Source organism: Colletotrichum phormii (genome assembly GCF_030913505.1).
Source record: "Colletotrichum phormii strain CBS 102054 chromosome Unknown BDP81scaffold_12, whole genome shotgun sequence".
Taxonomy (NCBI): Eukaryota; Fungi; Ascomycota; class Sordariomycetes; order Glomerellales; family Glomerellaceae; genus Colletotrichum; species Colletotrichum phormii.
Window position 1 is genome coordinate 619,284 of NW_026851454.1, and position 14,389 is coordinate 633,672.

A 14,389-nucleotide genomic window follows, 5' to 3' on the forward strand; every position below is an offset into this window, starting at 1 on the left:
CCTCCCCGTCCATGCCAGCCAAAGTAGGCGGGCCAGAACACTCCCTCTCCTTTTGGGAATCGACTGCGTTGCATCAAACTCCTCTCATCTCGTCAAGCGGCTCCCACGCTAGGAAATCTGGGGACTGAAAGGCCAAGACTCTGGGAGTTCTGTGTAAAGATGCCTTTCCTCGATCATCAGCCTCTCTGATCTTCGTTCTCACTTGTCCAGCACATACGTTCACTTCTTCAGCCCTTTTACCAAACAAAACCCTTTACATTCGTTCTCCAATCCAGTCCTTCGCTTCACAAAACCCACTACCGCAACCATGCAGTTCGCTACCTTCCCCGGCCTCTTCCGCCGCGAGGAGCCCTCTAACGTCACCAAGCGCGACTCTTGGGGCGGCGCCGTCTCCCTCGGCCCCACCGCCTCCACCATCATCAACGCCGTCACCTACCTGACCCCCGGTGCCGCTCCCCCCACCCAGGCTGGTGTCCTCTTCCTCTGGCCCGGTATGTCCAACGGCACCGGCAACCTCGTCCAGACCACCCTCGAGTCGTGGCCCGACAACAGCTGGTGCGGTGCCGTCAGCGGCGAGTGGTGCGTCCGCGCCTCCGTCTTTGGCTCCTTCGGCCAGATCGACAGCGAGACCTCCTCCCCCGTCAAGGGAACCCAGAAGATCAAGATCGAGTACGACCTCCTCGACGACAACGACACCTGGCGCCAGACCGTCACCGACACTGCCACCAACAAGGTCATCAGCACACTCGACCACAAGGACGGCCCCTTCATGAGAGGATACGGAACCGGCACCGAGTGCAACGACGGCTGCACCGGCACCATTGCTGAGCAGATCTACTCCGACACCACCATCACCCCCTCCAGCGCCGACGCCAACTTTGGCAAGACCATTGGTGTCAGCCAGGGTGCCACTTACACCGGACTCGCTGCCAGCAACGGCAACACCGTCTGGAAGATTGCTACCATCAAGGTCCCCAAGATGCAGTAAATGCGTTAGCAACTTAAGCCTGCGGCTACAAAGAAGGATTGGTTTCACTGTACATACTACATAGTCTTTGACAGACTAGGGAGACGTGCCCATGGCTGCTTCCAGGTTCCATAATTCAACGTCTTGCCATCAAATATCTCTCTCAATGATTTCTGTGACTTTGGACGGCAACCAACAAACATCGAAACCTAGTCTATTGAGCAGACTGCAGTTTGATTCGCATGAAGGATGTCTGAAATAAGGTTACGGTTGTTTACCCCCAGCTGTGCTAAACTCAAATTAAGGTTCTGTTAAGATATCCGTGCTGATGATACTGTTCAAACATACCGCTTATGAAATTTGACTTGGATCGTCTAAATGGTTGACAGCAAGTCAGATTCAGGGGCAGCCTTCCGAGACAATCATCATGTCATAAATGAGAAGGTAGAAAGCAGGCCATGTTGATTCAGGATGGCGGTGAAAGATAGGAAGACTCATTGCCCATCACTCAAATTCAAATCGTCTCTACATGTTTACGCTTCCAGAAAATAGCAGCTATCGTGATGAGGATGTAAGCGAGTGGCGTGTTGCGAAGAAAAGCTGCAGGGTCGAGTTATGCAGTGATGTTGCTGCCAGTGAGGTCAATAACGTTTTTGGTCCATTGGATCAAGCGGATTGAGATGATCTTGCTACAAAGTTTCAAAGCGATCTAGCATGTTGATGACGTGTTGTTTTTTAAGCATTTGTAAACAGTTTTCGACTCTTCTCTCAACATTCGGAAAGCTACCTTTAATAAAAACAAGAAAAAAAGCAGAAGTCAAATCTGCCAACTTCCCTACATCAAGCTTTCGACTTGAATTATAGGCGAACATGACGTTTATTCGTTTAGAACCTCTAACAAGATTATTTACTTTCATATTTGGTAAAGAGGAAGGCTGTTTGGAAGCTAAAGCAAACAATGTGCCCTAGGCATTTTGGTTGGCCACGATAATGATGAAGGTTTTCTATCATTCATATGCCAACGAGACATTGTTTACGCCATAAGATACATTAGACTGATAGGAACTGGGGAATTAGTATGATGATAGTCATATTTGTAAGGTTGATTAGGTGGTCAAGAGAGAAAGCCAATGTGCAAGTATCTGCTGCCATTTCTGGATTAGAGTCGGATAGACAGATGACTAGATGGAAAGTGAAGTATCTGACTACGGTAGTGACTAAAAATGTTCAATTAAAAATACTTATTCGAGGAGGACTTCGTAATTTGATATATAAATGCTACGAGAAAGATTGCCATTAATGTAAGTTGAGGAGGTATTGAGGTATCTTGGTGTCTCGGTATCTCGGTGAGCCTGGAGGTGTGTCGGTGTGTGATCTGCGCGGTCAGCAGCCGGGATGTCGTCAGACCACTAGCCGGTACGTACCTTCTCGGCTTTCCTCAGTCTCCACACCCCGCGATCTCGGACGCAGCAGCACTGCACCTGCACGTCAAGCTTCCTCCAAAAAAAAAAAAGTGCCCGTCTAACAGACAAACTCCAGCACGCTCCGCAGATCCTCCTCCAAAATGTCGACCGCGACAAGTGCCACCGCGGCGACCAAGGATGAGTCGCAGCCCGTCAAGAAGGGCGGACCGACGGTCCTGCGATCCATTCTGGCTGGATCTACGGCCGGCGCTGTCGAGATTGGTGAGTCCCTCTCTGCCCCGATGACGCACCAGTATCCGTAGACAACGAATACAGGAAGCTAACTCTCTCGACACAGCCATCACGTACCCTGCCGAATGTAAGACGACCACGACCGATCCCCCGATGCGATTGACTCTCTGACCCTTCCCCGACAGTTGCCAAGACCCGGTCGCAATTGAACCGAAACCTGGGTGCTGGACAGAAGCTGCCGTGGCCGCCGTTCGGAGCGCAATGGTACGCGGGATGCACCACGTTGATCATTGGCAACTCGCTCAAGGCGGGAATCCGTACGTGAAGCAGCTGTTCCAAGGCTATCGTCTCGTGCTTGCTGACGCCTGATTGATAGGATTCGTTGCCTTTGACCAGTACAAGACGCTGCTTTCCGACGCTGATGGCAACATCTCTGGCCCGAAGACGGTCATCGCCGGCTTCGGCGCCGGTGTCACGGAGTCGGCCCTTGCTGTGACTCCCTTCGAGAGCATCAAGACTACGCTGTGAGTCACTCTACTGCATCAATCATACCTCGTCATTGCTGACACCGCTGCCGTAGTATCGACGACAAGAAGTCCGGCAAGCCCCGAATGAAGGGTTTCCTCAGCGCCGTCCCCATCATTGCCCGCGAGCGCGGCCTCCGCGGATTCTTCCAGGGCTTCGTGCCGACGACGGCCCGCCAGGCGGCCAACAGTGCGGTGCGCTTCAGCGCGTACAACGCCCTCAAGCAGATGGCCGAGTCCTACACAGCACCGGGAGAGAAGCTGGGCGCCGTGGGCACGTTTGCCATGGGCGGTATCGCCGGATTGATTACAGTCTACGTCACTCAGCCCCTCGACACGATCAAGACGCGCATGCAGAGTATTACGGCACGACAGCAGTATGGCAACTCTTTCCGCTGCGCGGCCATGATTCTGAAGCAGGAGGGTGTCTTGACATTGTGGAGCGGTGCGTTGCCGCGGTTGGCGCGTCTCGTGGTGAGCGGCGGTCTCGTCTTCACCATGTACGAGAAGAGCATGGATCTCATGCAGAAGGTGGACCCTGAGGGAAGATACATCTAAGGAGGATATGCTACAAAATACAATGGCGTTGAGGTTCTAGTTTTTTTTCTTTCTGGTATAGATAAACTATACAGGGTACAGGTTTTGTACAAGATATCGTACATAAGGCCTAGACAATTACGCATGCCCATGCTATTTAGATGGCTTCCCTTTCGCTGATGAATGCCATTCTTGGTGGTGTTTCGTGTGTATGTGGTATTTGTTTGTGTTGTTCCTTGTTTGGTCATCATTGAAGTCTGAACATGCCGGAGAGCTTCTTGGACATGTTTTGCAGCCAACCTCGTGTCGGGGCCTCCTCGAGCTCTCTCAACAGGTCTTGGAAGTATGTCGGCTGGCTTTCGGGCTTCAAGAGTTCGCCGTTCAAGGGGAACTACGGGTTGTCAGAGTTTGCGATGCGCGAGGATTCGGGATGCTCCAGCTTACCCTCTTCTTGAAGCGGTCGTCGGCGAGGGCGTAGAGGGCATTCGCCTGCTTCAGCTCCTTGGCCTCGTCGACGACATTGGGCTTGGTGTACCTCCTCTCGATGCCTCTTTGGATGATCTCGGTAAACTGGGTCTCGGGGCGGAGGTTGTCCTTGGGCCACAGGGCCAGGGCAGACCTCATGTGCCGGTACGCTTGCTGTAGGAAGATGGTGTTAGTGACGGTGACGCGACATATCGGAAGGGCGGGAAGGGAGGCAGAGAGGAGAGACATACACTCGTTGTGCGCGACATGGCGGCGATATTGGAAAGAATAGAGAATGGAGTTGAGTCTACCGAATGCCGACTACCTTATCATGGTCTCACCGCGGGGCAAAGAGGCAGTGGATAGAGGGGGTGGATGGGGCAGCGGAGGGCGAAGTCGCGGTAGCTTCAGATTCCCATCGACGACGTCAAGGATTTCGCAACAAATGGCAGTCCGCAGTCGAAGAATTAATTCGTCGGAGCTAAGAGAATACGCTGCATCGGTGCTTACCAAAGTGGGAAGAGTGGAGACAGGATCGCAAAAGAAATGAATGACATTGGGTGGATTACTCAGACGTTTTTGATTGGAGAAAGAGATCTTGGACGATCGGGGGGGGTCCGATGGGCCGAAGAGAGGGGGGCCATTTGACTCTACCCACCAACCCACATATGTCTTACCTAATCATTCAGGCGGCCAGGGGGGGAAGTTGGCTTATGCGCATGACTCTTGCCTGAGGCATCTGACGTGGTTCATTCTGTCTCTTGTCTTTGTCAGCCCAGCAACGACCTGGAGGCAGCCGTTAGCAGTCCCGTCACCAATGCACCATCCAATGGAATTAAGGTAGAGGGCGGCCTCGGAGCAACACAAGATTGACCCCCCTTGCCCACCTCAGTCTCATTTTGTTCCAGCACATTCCCGCGGACAGGTACGAGTACGTATACGTAACCCCCCCCTAACAGTGACACTGAGAACTGTCTCCACCTCCACTGCCACAGGGGCTCTTTAGCGTTAGAGCCGTATCTTAGGTAATCCACTTCACCGCAGCGAGACGAGGCGAGGCGAAGCGAAGCGAACCAGCGACAGCGCCCGGGTCGTGCGACAGTCCCGACACTCCTGACCTGACCTCCAGGCTTCAGGACCTTATCCTCCTTATCCTCCTGTATCCGTACCGCTACAACAAGCCTGGACTGACTCTCCGACGTTCATCACCGCCAGCCGTAGACGATCCGAGCCAACGTTGATGGCGTAGTCCTTTTTCCTCTGAACCAACACCCTTTTTTCTTCAGCACAACAACACCATCGTCGTTCCTTTTTTGTCGCCTTACCCCTCCGATTCTTCCTACGATCCTCGCGAAACCATTTCTCGCCTTTTTTCCTTTGGTTTCTCGCCTTGTCCCTTTCGAATAACCGCCTCCGTATTCCCGATTTCCCCTACCCCCCAACGACTTCTCCCCCAATTAAAACACAGCGTTAGCCGTCTTCTTCCCCAGTGGCGAAAGGGGGCGCTCCGAGTCCTACGGTTTCAAGACAACGAAAAAAGAGAGAGAAAACAAAAACATTACACAACATTCGTCAAGATGGCTGGACGATATGAGCGGGTATGTTGTGTTCCAAAGCTGCCGCATCTCCTACACCATTTTTGCATTCGTCCGCTAACAGTGTACTCCTTGCAGGTAAACGTTCAAGACGAGGACGATTTCAACAGCCCCAACTCCGCACCGCCAAGTCACGCGCAAAGAGTGCCAAACTCTCCGCCACCGTCCTTCCACTCGAGAGCATCGTCGCGCGACCGTGCCGCCCACGGGGTCGACTCCACGCTCGCCGACGCATTCGATACCGATGGCGACGAAAGCGATGACGACGCCGACGACAGGCAAAGATTAGTCCGCGCCGACTCCACTCTGACATCCCGCGACCCGTCACGCACCGCTTCCTCCGAGTCAAGACCCCAGCCCGATAGGCAGGTCACCCAGCTTCCTCCCACCACTGCATCCGCGGCTGGCGGACCTACGACGCCGTTCCGCATCTACGGCAGCGGTATCCAGAATGAGGGTGTCTTTTCCAACCTAACGGCGAAGCCCGAGCGGGGAGGCGAGACGAAGGAGGAGCAACCTCCAGTACGTTCAATCCACCTCTTCCACACTTTGCACAGTGGCGGACGGCACAACTTGCCCGAGAATATGCTGTACTGACCAGTTTCTAGACATACGAGCAAGCCGCTGCCGATGCCGCACCCCCCTACTGGGAGACGACTATTTTGGCCCCAGGCCTCGGCGGACCCGACGAAGTTTACATTGACGGAATGCCCGTCGGATCTCTGTTCAGTTTTGTCTGGAACGGCATGATTTCGATGTCCTTCCAGGTTGTCGGCTTCATCCTCACATACCTCCTCCACTCGACTCACGCGGCCAAGAACGGCTCCCGCGCCGGCCTGGGCATTACGTTAATCCAATACGGTTTCTACATGAAGGGCACGACGGAAGGCGACCACCCGCCCAAGATGAACGGCCAAGACGGATATGCGGCACCACCGGACCCGAACTCGCACAACTTCGACCCCAACGCGGTAACGGGAGAGGGCGGCGGCGGTGTGTCGGACATTACCGGACAAGAGTGGATTGCGTACATTTTGATGATTGTCGGATGGTTCGTTCTCATTAGGTCTGTTAGCGACTACATCAAGGCACGGCGCCACGAGCAGCTCGTTTTGCAGAGCCCCGACCGTGGACTGCCTGTGCCCATCATTGCCGATGGCGAGTCGTCCGAGAGAGTGGTATAGCATTGGCGTTATCGTGTGTCACAGCGTGACGAAGCGCAGTTGGCTTCTTTCTTTTTTAAACGTGGTTATTGGTCTGGGCCACGAGTCTACGACATTTGGCATCTCGCGCCGTTTCTTTGCGTCGTCAAGTGGGTTATGGGTGTTGTAGGGAATCGGGAATGGGAGCAGGGTAATCTACATAGGAAGCACAACAGCAGCTTTCATTCTCGGCATCAACACTGAGGTTTTCTTGGGTACATTATATGCACTGAGGTCTTGCCGTTCACGCTCTAGTGCACACTATGACAATGGAATGCCACCCGTCCAGACTAGAGCGGAGTGATGCTCCTCAGATTCCACAGATCGGAAGAGGCATCTTTTAGTGCTTGCAGCGGGATGATCCGCCTGGCGGGGTCGAGAGTTTGAGAGCTCCCACTTGCCCGGGCAGCCTGAACTCCCTGGATCGCTTATCGACAAGGTTCGAGAGCGCGGGGGATCAACCCACCACCACCACACTTGTGCCGAGAAAGGCGCTGTAGCTTTAGCTGTAGCGGTGCATCATGCTGCTATGGAATGGAACCGAATCACTGGACCGTTGGGCTGGAATAGTCATATTTGACCTTCCGTTTACAACGCAGTCCCGTCATCTCTGTCTCTTCTACAACATCTTTTCGCATATCCTCTACATAGAGAACTCTTCGCTTCTATTACCAGACATAGAAAATCAACACCCCGCCACTTAGTCCTAGCAGAGCGTCCGCCAAAACGAATACCAGACACCATCCGGTCCGGAGAGCTCTCAAGCTCCTCCCAAGCTCAACACGACGACAGACCTCTCGCTTTCTACACCCGAACCCCGCCCTCAACTTCAAGATGGCCTGGCGAAGCTCCGGCGCCACAAACAAGGATCTGGTCGAAAACATGTGGCGGCATGGCCTCATCAAAGACCAACGAGTCAAGGACGCCTTTCTCAAGGTACCTGCTCCTCTTCTACAGTCATCACCACAACGCCAGGAGCAACATATCTGACCTGCTAGGTTGACCGAGCACACTACGCCCCCGTTGCGCCGTACGAAGACTCACCCCAGTCCATAGGCCACAAGGCCACCATCTCGGCACCTCACATGCACGCCAGTGCGACCGAGTCTCTCCTCCCGCATATTTTGCCCTCCGAAAGAAGGCCCGCACCACGGGTGCTGGATGTTGGCTCCGGATCGGGGTACTTGACGCATCTCCTTGCCGAGCTCGTAGGGGATAAAGGCCTCGTTGTCGGGCTGGAGCATATTCAGGCACTCAAAGATATGGGTGAGACCAACATGGCTGTGAGTGCCGAGGGGAGGGCACTGCTAGACAGCGGCAAGGTCAAGTTCCGGGTTGGTGACGGACGGAAAGGCTGGGTGGAGGCTCCGCGGGACGGAGAGACGGCCGAGGCTACGGGGTGGGATGCGATACACGTTGGTGCTGCTGCGGTGGAGCTTCACCAGGAGTTGGTGGATCAGCTACGGACGCCTGGGAGGTGAGCTGCACCGGCGCCGTCAAATTTTTGAATGTACTAACTGTAGACAGGATGTTTATCCCCGTCGAGGACGATAATGGCTACGATCAGTACGTTTGGGCCATTGACAAGAAGGAAGATGGGTCTGTTGTGAAGGAAAAGCTGTTTGGGGTTCGATATGTGCCACTGACCGACGCTCCCAAGGCGTGACTTGACGATAACAGGCTAATATACACCGTTTATATGCGATATACAACATGAACAATAATACTGGACATTTTTTCATCTCGCGTGCCAGGAACACTGGGTTCTCAACCAAGATGTAGACTTACACTGCGCCCATCACACATTGACCGACGCACGACTCATTCGGCTTACAGAGCAGGTTAGGTGCTTTGGCGGGCGTTGTTGACCCTGGTAGATAGTATCGAAAGGTGCCAGGGTCATTCTAATGGATCCAAGAGAGAGTTGATCTGTCCAAGGCCTGCGGGGACCCGAGCTGCATTAGCGGCTGCGAGAAACACCACCAGGAACCTCCAGCAACATGCCTTCACCTCCTCAACGGCCAAGCCATATCTTGTGTAACACAGACACGGAGAGACAATGAGGCTCTTGGAAACAGCCCAAGGGTCACAACCACTCGGAGATTTTGTGATATTCGAAGGGGACAATGCGCCGGAATTTGCCATTCTCTCCCACACGTGGGGCACAGAGGAGGTCACGCTGCAAGATGTGCACGATGCCCAAAAGGACATCGGATTCATGGCCGGATACCCCAAGATCACGGGAGCCTGCCGACTTGCTCAGAGTCAGGGGTACGGCTATATCTGGATCGATACGTGCTGCATCGATAAGACGAGCAGTGCGGAACTGTCCGAGGCAATCAACTCCATGTTCAACTGGTACGAGCAGGCCAGTGTTTGCTACGTCTACCTCTCCGACTTGAACTACTCGATATACCAGCAGCCCGGGATGGTTGTTCCGTTGGAACTGGCTCTTCGCGAGTGCAGATGGTTTACCCGCGGCTGGACACTCCAAGAGCTCATCGCCCCCGACAACATCGACTTTTACGACAAGAGCTGGCACCTCATCGGCTCCAAACTGGACGAGTCACTCGGTCCCGCGCTGGCAACCGTCACGGGAATCAGCCTCGACATCCTAAACAAGACCATCCCCCTAGAATCGTCAAGCGTCGCCGAGCGCATGCACTGGGCCTCGTCGAGAGTCACGACCCGGAAGGAGGACCTGGCCTACAGCCTGATGGGCATCTTTGGCGTCAACATGCCGCTGCTATACGGCGAGGGGATGAAGGCCTTTGCGCGGCTGCAGGAGGCTATCTTGCAGGACACAGGGGATCATTCCATTTTTGCGTGGCACAGCAACTACGAGACGTCTACGCAGGAGGCCGCGTTTGACCAGCATATTCTCAGCGGCCTGCTTGCTCCGTCGCCGGTTGAGTTTTCGCAGTTTCAGTACCTTCGCCCGTTGCCGGCGTTTGGGACGACGGGGCAGCAGCCGATTCAGCTTACGAATCAGGGGGTTAGGATATCCATGTACCTTGAGCCTGTGGACGATACCCAAGGTGGTGATGGTAGCGCGGCGGATGACTTTTATGCTGTGCTGGACTGTGCTATTCAGGGCGAGAACGGAGATCAGTGCCCGCGGATTATGCTGAGGAAGTTATCGGGGAACCAATACGCCCGGGTCCGGACGGGGAGTGTGTGCACGGTCATCCCGGCGCCGGATTCGACGAGGCCAGGGCGGGGAAGCTACAAGACTGTTTTCGTGAAGCGGAACCCGGTGTATGTTCTCCCCGATATTTCGGTCCTCAAGGCGGGTTGGAAGGTGGGTGGGGTTCGGGAGGCGTATCAGGTTGTCGATTCGTATCCTACGGGACCGTGGGTGTCGAGCCTGGGGATTATAAGGACGGGGAATCCCTATTTCGAGCCGGTGCTTGCTGGGTTGCGGTTTGAGTCGCCGACGAACGCGCGAATACAGGTTGATGTTGCGGTTGGATGGAGGAGGGTTGATGGGGAGTGGAGGTTATGGTGTCATGCTTGTGAGACGCAGGTTGATTTGGGGGTTGATGTGCTGTGGAGGGATACCCAGTTTGTTGTCTCTGGTGGGTTGGATCAATTCGTAGAAACGGATATGGAGGTGAGGGTCAAGGTTGGGGAAAATGTTAAACAGAGTTGGAGGAGTCGGGGGGTTCCTCAGGTAAAGAGGCATGAGGTTCCTGTGCGTGTGAGGTTGATCGAGGTTGATAGGCTTGGGAGGAAGGGGGTGAGGATTGAGTGTTGTGCGGCGTTGCAGCCGCATGTTCCTGGGTATCAGAAGCCGGGACTCTTGCCGTGGGATGAATATGATTGACTGATGATGGACTCTGTATGCGTGATCGTGATACTGTAATGAGATGTCGAGGTTCAAGCATGGTAATAGTTTGCGGACCGGTAATATCATTTTAGACTTGGGTCAGATATCGTGGCGTCTGTTACTACGAGACCGGCATCATACCGACATGCCAGAAGTCACAGGAGTATCAGAGACAGAATAGGTAAGAGAAGAGGAAGAAAATCTGGATATAAATGTTATAAAGTGACAAAACACGAGGGCAGGTTCCCAGACCATCCACTCCTCAACCACGTCGCGAAAAGGACGCACGCAGCCTACCCATCCAGTACCAGCCAACAAAACGCCTTCATAAATCGAAACATTATCTCAAATCTGGTTCTGTTCTTCCTCCTTTGCCGCATCCGCCTGCCTCGAGTCCATCACCCCGCTGAGGAACGTGTATGCCAAGACGACGTTGCCAATCTGCGGCATGTGCTTGATACTCAAAAAGGCCTGGCCGTGATCCATGCCCGCCAGGTACATGAGTTCGAGCTCCCCCTTCCCACTCCACCTCTCGGGCGTCGTCGCCCACTCGGGCTTGTCGTGCCGCGTGTAGTTGAGATCGCCAAAGTAGACGTAGCTCGCTACGGCGTCCGGATCGGTGACGCAGTCTTCGCCGCCGAGGACTACGGTCGTACGCTTCCCTTGTAACTGTGGCGTCCAGAGGATGAAGTCCTGCCAGCGGAAGCGGCGGGCGAGGGTGTGCGCGACCATGGGATCTGTGGCGACGAACCAAATTTCCCATTCGTTACCCCATTTCGGTGTGCGCCGCGTGAAGTTGTAGGCTACGGCGGGAAGGTGGAGGAGAAGTGATACGGGGTCGATGAGCACGATGGAGTTGATCTTTGCCGCGATGTCGGGTCTTTGTAGCAGCGGGGATACGAAGAGCGTGCCGAAAGAGTTTCCAACAAAGACAAAGTCATTGTAGTTTTGCTGCTTGATGATGGCGTCTATGCCATCGACGAGCTCTTTGGTTGTCTGTAGAGGGGGGCAGATACGCGAGGAGACGGGGAGAATCTCGATACACAGCACACCGACGTCCTTGGGGATGCTCCAAAGCCATAGTAGGTACGGGAGCATGCCGACACCCACGCCGTGCATGAAGAGGATCGGGCGCTGGGCCTCTGACGTGTGCGGGCGGCAAAAGTAGCTCAGCTTCGGGTCGGCGGACTCGTTGGGCGAGAAGAGTGTCATGGGCCGCCAGGGGAAGACGGAGAAGAAGGTGTTGCGGGGTTGACGGTAAAACTTGAAGCCTCTGATGAAGAGGACGAGGGTTGCAAAGAAGTCGAGGGTGCCAGTGGTCTTTTGACGTGTTAGTCTTTTACCCAGGATAGTGGGGGAACGTTGTCAGCTGCACATCACTTACAATGTAATACATTAGGCTCCGGTGGGTGATTGTGATGGAATCAAAACTCAGGCGCATCGGGGTCGCGTCTCCGAAGCCTTTCTTGATGTTGATTCCGGCCCGCTCTTCAGTTTCCTCAATGTACTCCTCGAGTTCATCGTCGTGTTCCTGCGGGTTGCCCTGCTTGTCGAACAATGCCCACATCAACCAGTCCTTGACATTCTCCCTGCGAATATCGCCGACCTGGGCGTTGCAGTGCCATTTCCGGATATACTGCTCGACATCTGGCGCGTGATCCAGTCCCTGGTAAAAGAACCACCGGCGTTCTTCCTGATTTAGAGGCCCCGGTTGAAGGCCGGGTTTCTGTAGACGGCGGCGATATGGCACGAACCAGGCAAAATAGAAGATGATTTCGATGGCGCCAACGACTTCGATTAGGATGGATACGGGGTGAGCAATACCGGGTACACCAGCGAGGGCGAATATGAACCAAAAGTAGAGGAAGCAGAGGAATCCGAGGTACTGGAAGTATATTACCATGGACCTCACGAGGATGAGTTCCGGAACCGACTTTCCCACGAGCATTGTTGGATAAAGGGACGTTGGACGGCGCTAGTGTCTAGTTGCGGAAAGGAGAGAGCTCTCTTCGATCTGTCAGAGTCCCTTGGCGTTGACGACGTCTTTCAAGGCTAAGACAAGATGATCGTGCAGCGGCATGCTGCGATCTTAATATTACGGACAGTTTGAACCGATAACTTTGGGACCCGCGTCAGAGATCTACGAAACGGCATGGGACGGGCCTGTAACATTGACCTGGCCGAGGGTGGTTCCTTTGGCTTTGTCTACGCTTGCGATTTGAATGGCCACTGGTAAGGGCCACAAACATGCTCAATCGAACAGAACTTTCCAGGTGCGTTCCTTGTTGTCCGGGCACAGCCTTGGAGCCTTGGACTGTGGAAAGGTAGAATGCGAATGAAAGTTGGGTGATGGAATCGGACGAAACTCAAACCGAAGCGACATGGTGCCATCTCCCAGCTGGCGGATTACCTAGTCGTACGGACTCTCTGGGACATCTCTGCGGGCTGAGTCCCCTCTCTTGGGTTGTAATCAAGTGTTCAACGCTCCCACCAATGCCATGCCGAAACGTCACAGTCTGTGCTGTTAAATTGGGTTGGGGAAGTGGGCTGCGAGATGCTGCAGGGACCTGCTTGTCTCGATGATGGGTAGCGTGGTCATTGGGGATCAGGGAGTGATCGGTGGGCTCAAAGCCAATTGCCGGATCCAGTTGGGTACGATGCATTCGCGTGAGGGATGTGACGAGGGTTTGCTCGTCGAGTGTGAGCCGGGGACAGAGGACGGACGCGGCAAGTCGGGTCGACATGTGCCATCTCGAGTCGCATAGGTGTTTTATAGTGAAGACGAGAAGAAGTTCATGTCCCATCAAAGGTGCACGGATTCGAGAATACACTCTGGCAGTGGAAGTCAGAGTTGGTCAAGTGAGGTCAGTCAGTCAGGAAGACCGAGATGTGAATAGACGTAGGTTCGAATACGACGGTCCGTGTTGGTGAACTATGACCACGCTTTGAGAAGTGTATCGAACATAGCAAACTTAACGAGCTTCATCTTGGGAGGCGCAGGCGCAGGGTTTCGATGATGGAGTCGAAGAAACTGAGAGGGCGATGTCCAAGGTTGACGATGGGATCCGAGTCCAATTGTTCAGGGAGTTAGTTCTCTCTCCAGCCGGATTTGGAATGTGAGTCGACCCGCTGCCTTCCCAACCAGACGGCCATGCCATTCCGCCTCTAACCCGTTATGAGACTAGCGTCAAGCCACCAAGTTGACACCCGTGCTATGACCCACACAGACTCCGATAAGAGCGAACGTGGCTTGACCCACTACCACTATCAGATCATTCCGACTGGACGCCACCAGACTGGGCGGAGGAACATTCCAACCGTATTCCAGCCCTGTGCCCGGGTGCCCACGGATGGGAAATTGCTGCCTCTAGAGGCCCTTTGGTGGTTCTTTCCCATCCAAAAACAAGCATCGTGGCGGCCGGGCTCGAATCCCTTGAGCTTTGCCGCTCACCAACATGTAAGCCATGCACACGCATACACGGTGATTCGGCCTGACTATTCACTTTCACAACTCCGTGTGGCTTGCGGACTTTGTATCGCGATCGTGTCCTTCCATCTTTCCAAGCGGGTTTCAAGCAGTCTTCTGGTAGGATAAAAGGTCATGTAGTCCTCGCT

The 14,389-nt window shown here is 54.2% G+C and overlaps 7 protein-coding genes across 7 annotated transcripts; 5 read left to right on the forward strand and 2 right to left on the reverse strand.

The window, feature by feature from the left end:
• Positions 1 to 307: 307 nt before the first annotated feature.
• Positions 308 to 988, forward strand: BDP81DRAFT_322041 (uncharacterized protein; the record flags this gene model as incomplete). Its single annotated transcript, XM_060584669.1, has 1 exon — positions 308 to 988. The coding sequence occupies one exon, from the start codon at positions 308 to 310 to the stop codon at positions 986 to 988; it is 681 nt and encodes a 226-aa protein (XP_060444214.1).
• A 1,543-nt stretch (positions 989 to 2,531) lies between these two features.
• Positions 2,532 to 3,704, forward strand: BDP81DRAFT_321639 (mitochondrial carrier domain-containing protein; the record flags this gene model as incomplete). The annotated part of the gene is made up of 5 exons (XM_060584633.1): positions 2,532 to 2,652; positions 2,729 to 2,749; positions 2,808 to 2,939; positions 2,999 to 3,146; positions 3,203 to 3,704. 5 exons carry the CDS (start codon positions 2,532 to 2,534, stop codon positions 3,702 to 3,704), a joined length of 924 nt encoding a protein of 307 aa, XP_060444215.1.
• Positions 3,705 to 3,930: 226 nt separating this feature from the next.
• BDP81DRAFT_395182 (uncharacterized protein) lies at positions 3,931 to 4,417 on the reverse strand (the record flags this gene model as incomplete). The annotated part of the gene is made up of 3 exons (XM_060588040.1): positions 3,931 to 4,074; positions 4,128 to 4,322; positions 4,400 to 4,417. 3 exons carry the CDS (start codon positions 4,415 to 4,417, stop codon positions 3,931 to 3,933), a joined length of 357 nt encoding a protein of 118 aa, XP_060444216.1.
• Positions 4,418 to 5,725: 1,308 nt separating this feature from the next.
• BDP81DRAFT_450479 (uncharacterized protein) lies at positions 5,726 to 6,927 on the forward strand (the record flags this gene model as incomplete). Its single annotated transcript, XM_060592533.1, has 3 exons — positions 5,726 to 5,746; positions 5,822 to 6,265; positions 6,352 to 6,927. The coding sequence occupies 3 exons, from the start codon at positions 5,726 to 5,728 to the stop codon at positions 6,925 to 6,927; spliced, it is 1,041 nt and encodes a 346-aa protein (XP_060444217.1).
• Positions 6,928 to 7,515: 588 nt separating this feature from the next.
• On the forward strand, positions 7,516 to 8,677 carry BDP81DRAFT_40052 (protein-L-isoaspartate O-methyltransferase). The gene is made up of 3 exons (XM_060588701.1): positions 7,516 to 7,881; positions 7,944 to 8,422; positions 8,473 to 8,677. The coding sequence occupies exons 1-3, from the start codon at positions 7,780 to 7,782 to the stop codon at positions 8,609 to 8,611; spliced, it is 720 nt and encodes a 239-aa protein (XP_060444218.1). The 5' UTR covers positions 7,516 to 7,779; the 3' UTR covers positions 8,612 to 8,677.
• Positions 8,678 to 9,421: 744 nt separating this feature from the next.
• On the forward strand, positions 9,422 to 10,849 carry BDP81DRAFT_429980 (uncharacterized protein). Its single transcript, XM_060590563.1, has one exon. It carries the CDS (start codon positions 9,605 to 9,607, stop codon positions 10,769 to 10,771), a length of 1,167 nt encoding a protein of 388 aa, XP_060444219.1. The 5' UTR covers positions 9,422 to 9,604; the 3' UTR covers positions 10,772 to 10,849.
• A 270-nt stretch (positions 10,850 to 11,119) lies between these two features.
• Positions 11,120 to 12,722, reverse strand: BDP81DRAFT_395186 (uncharacterized protein; the record flags this gene model as incomplete). Its single annotated transcript, XM_060588041.1, has 2 exons — positions 11,120 to 12,094; positions 12,159 to 12,722. 2 exons carry the CDS (start codon positions 12,720 to 12,722, stop codon positions 11,120 to 11,122), a joined length of 1,539 nt encoding a protein of 512 aa, XP_060444220.1.
• Between the last annotated feature and the right edge of the window lie 1,667 nt (positions 12,723 to 14,389).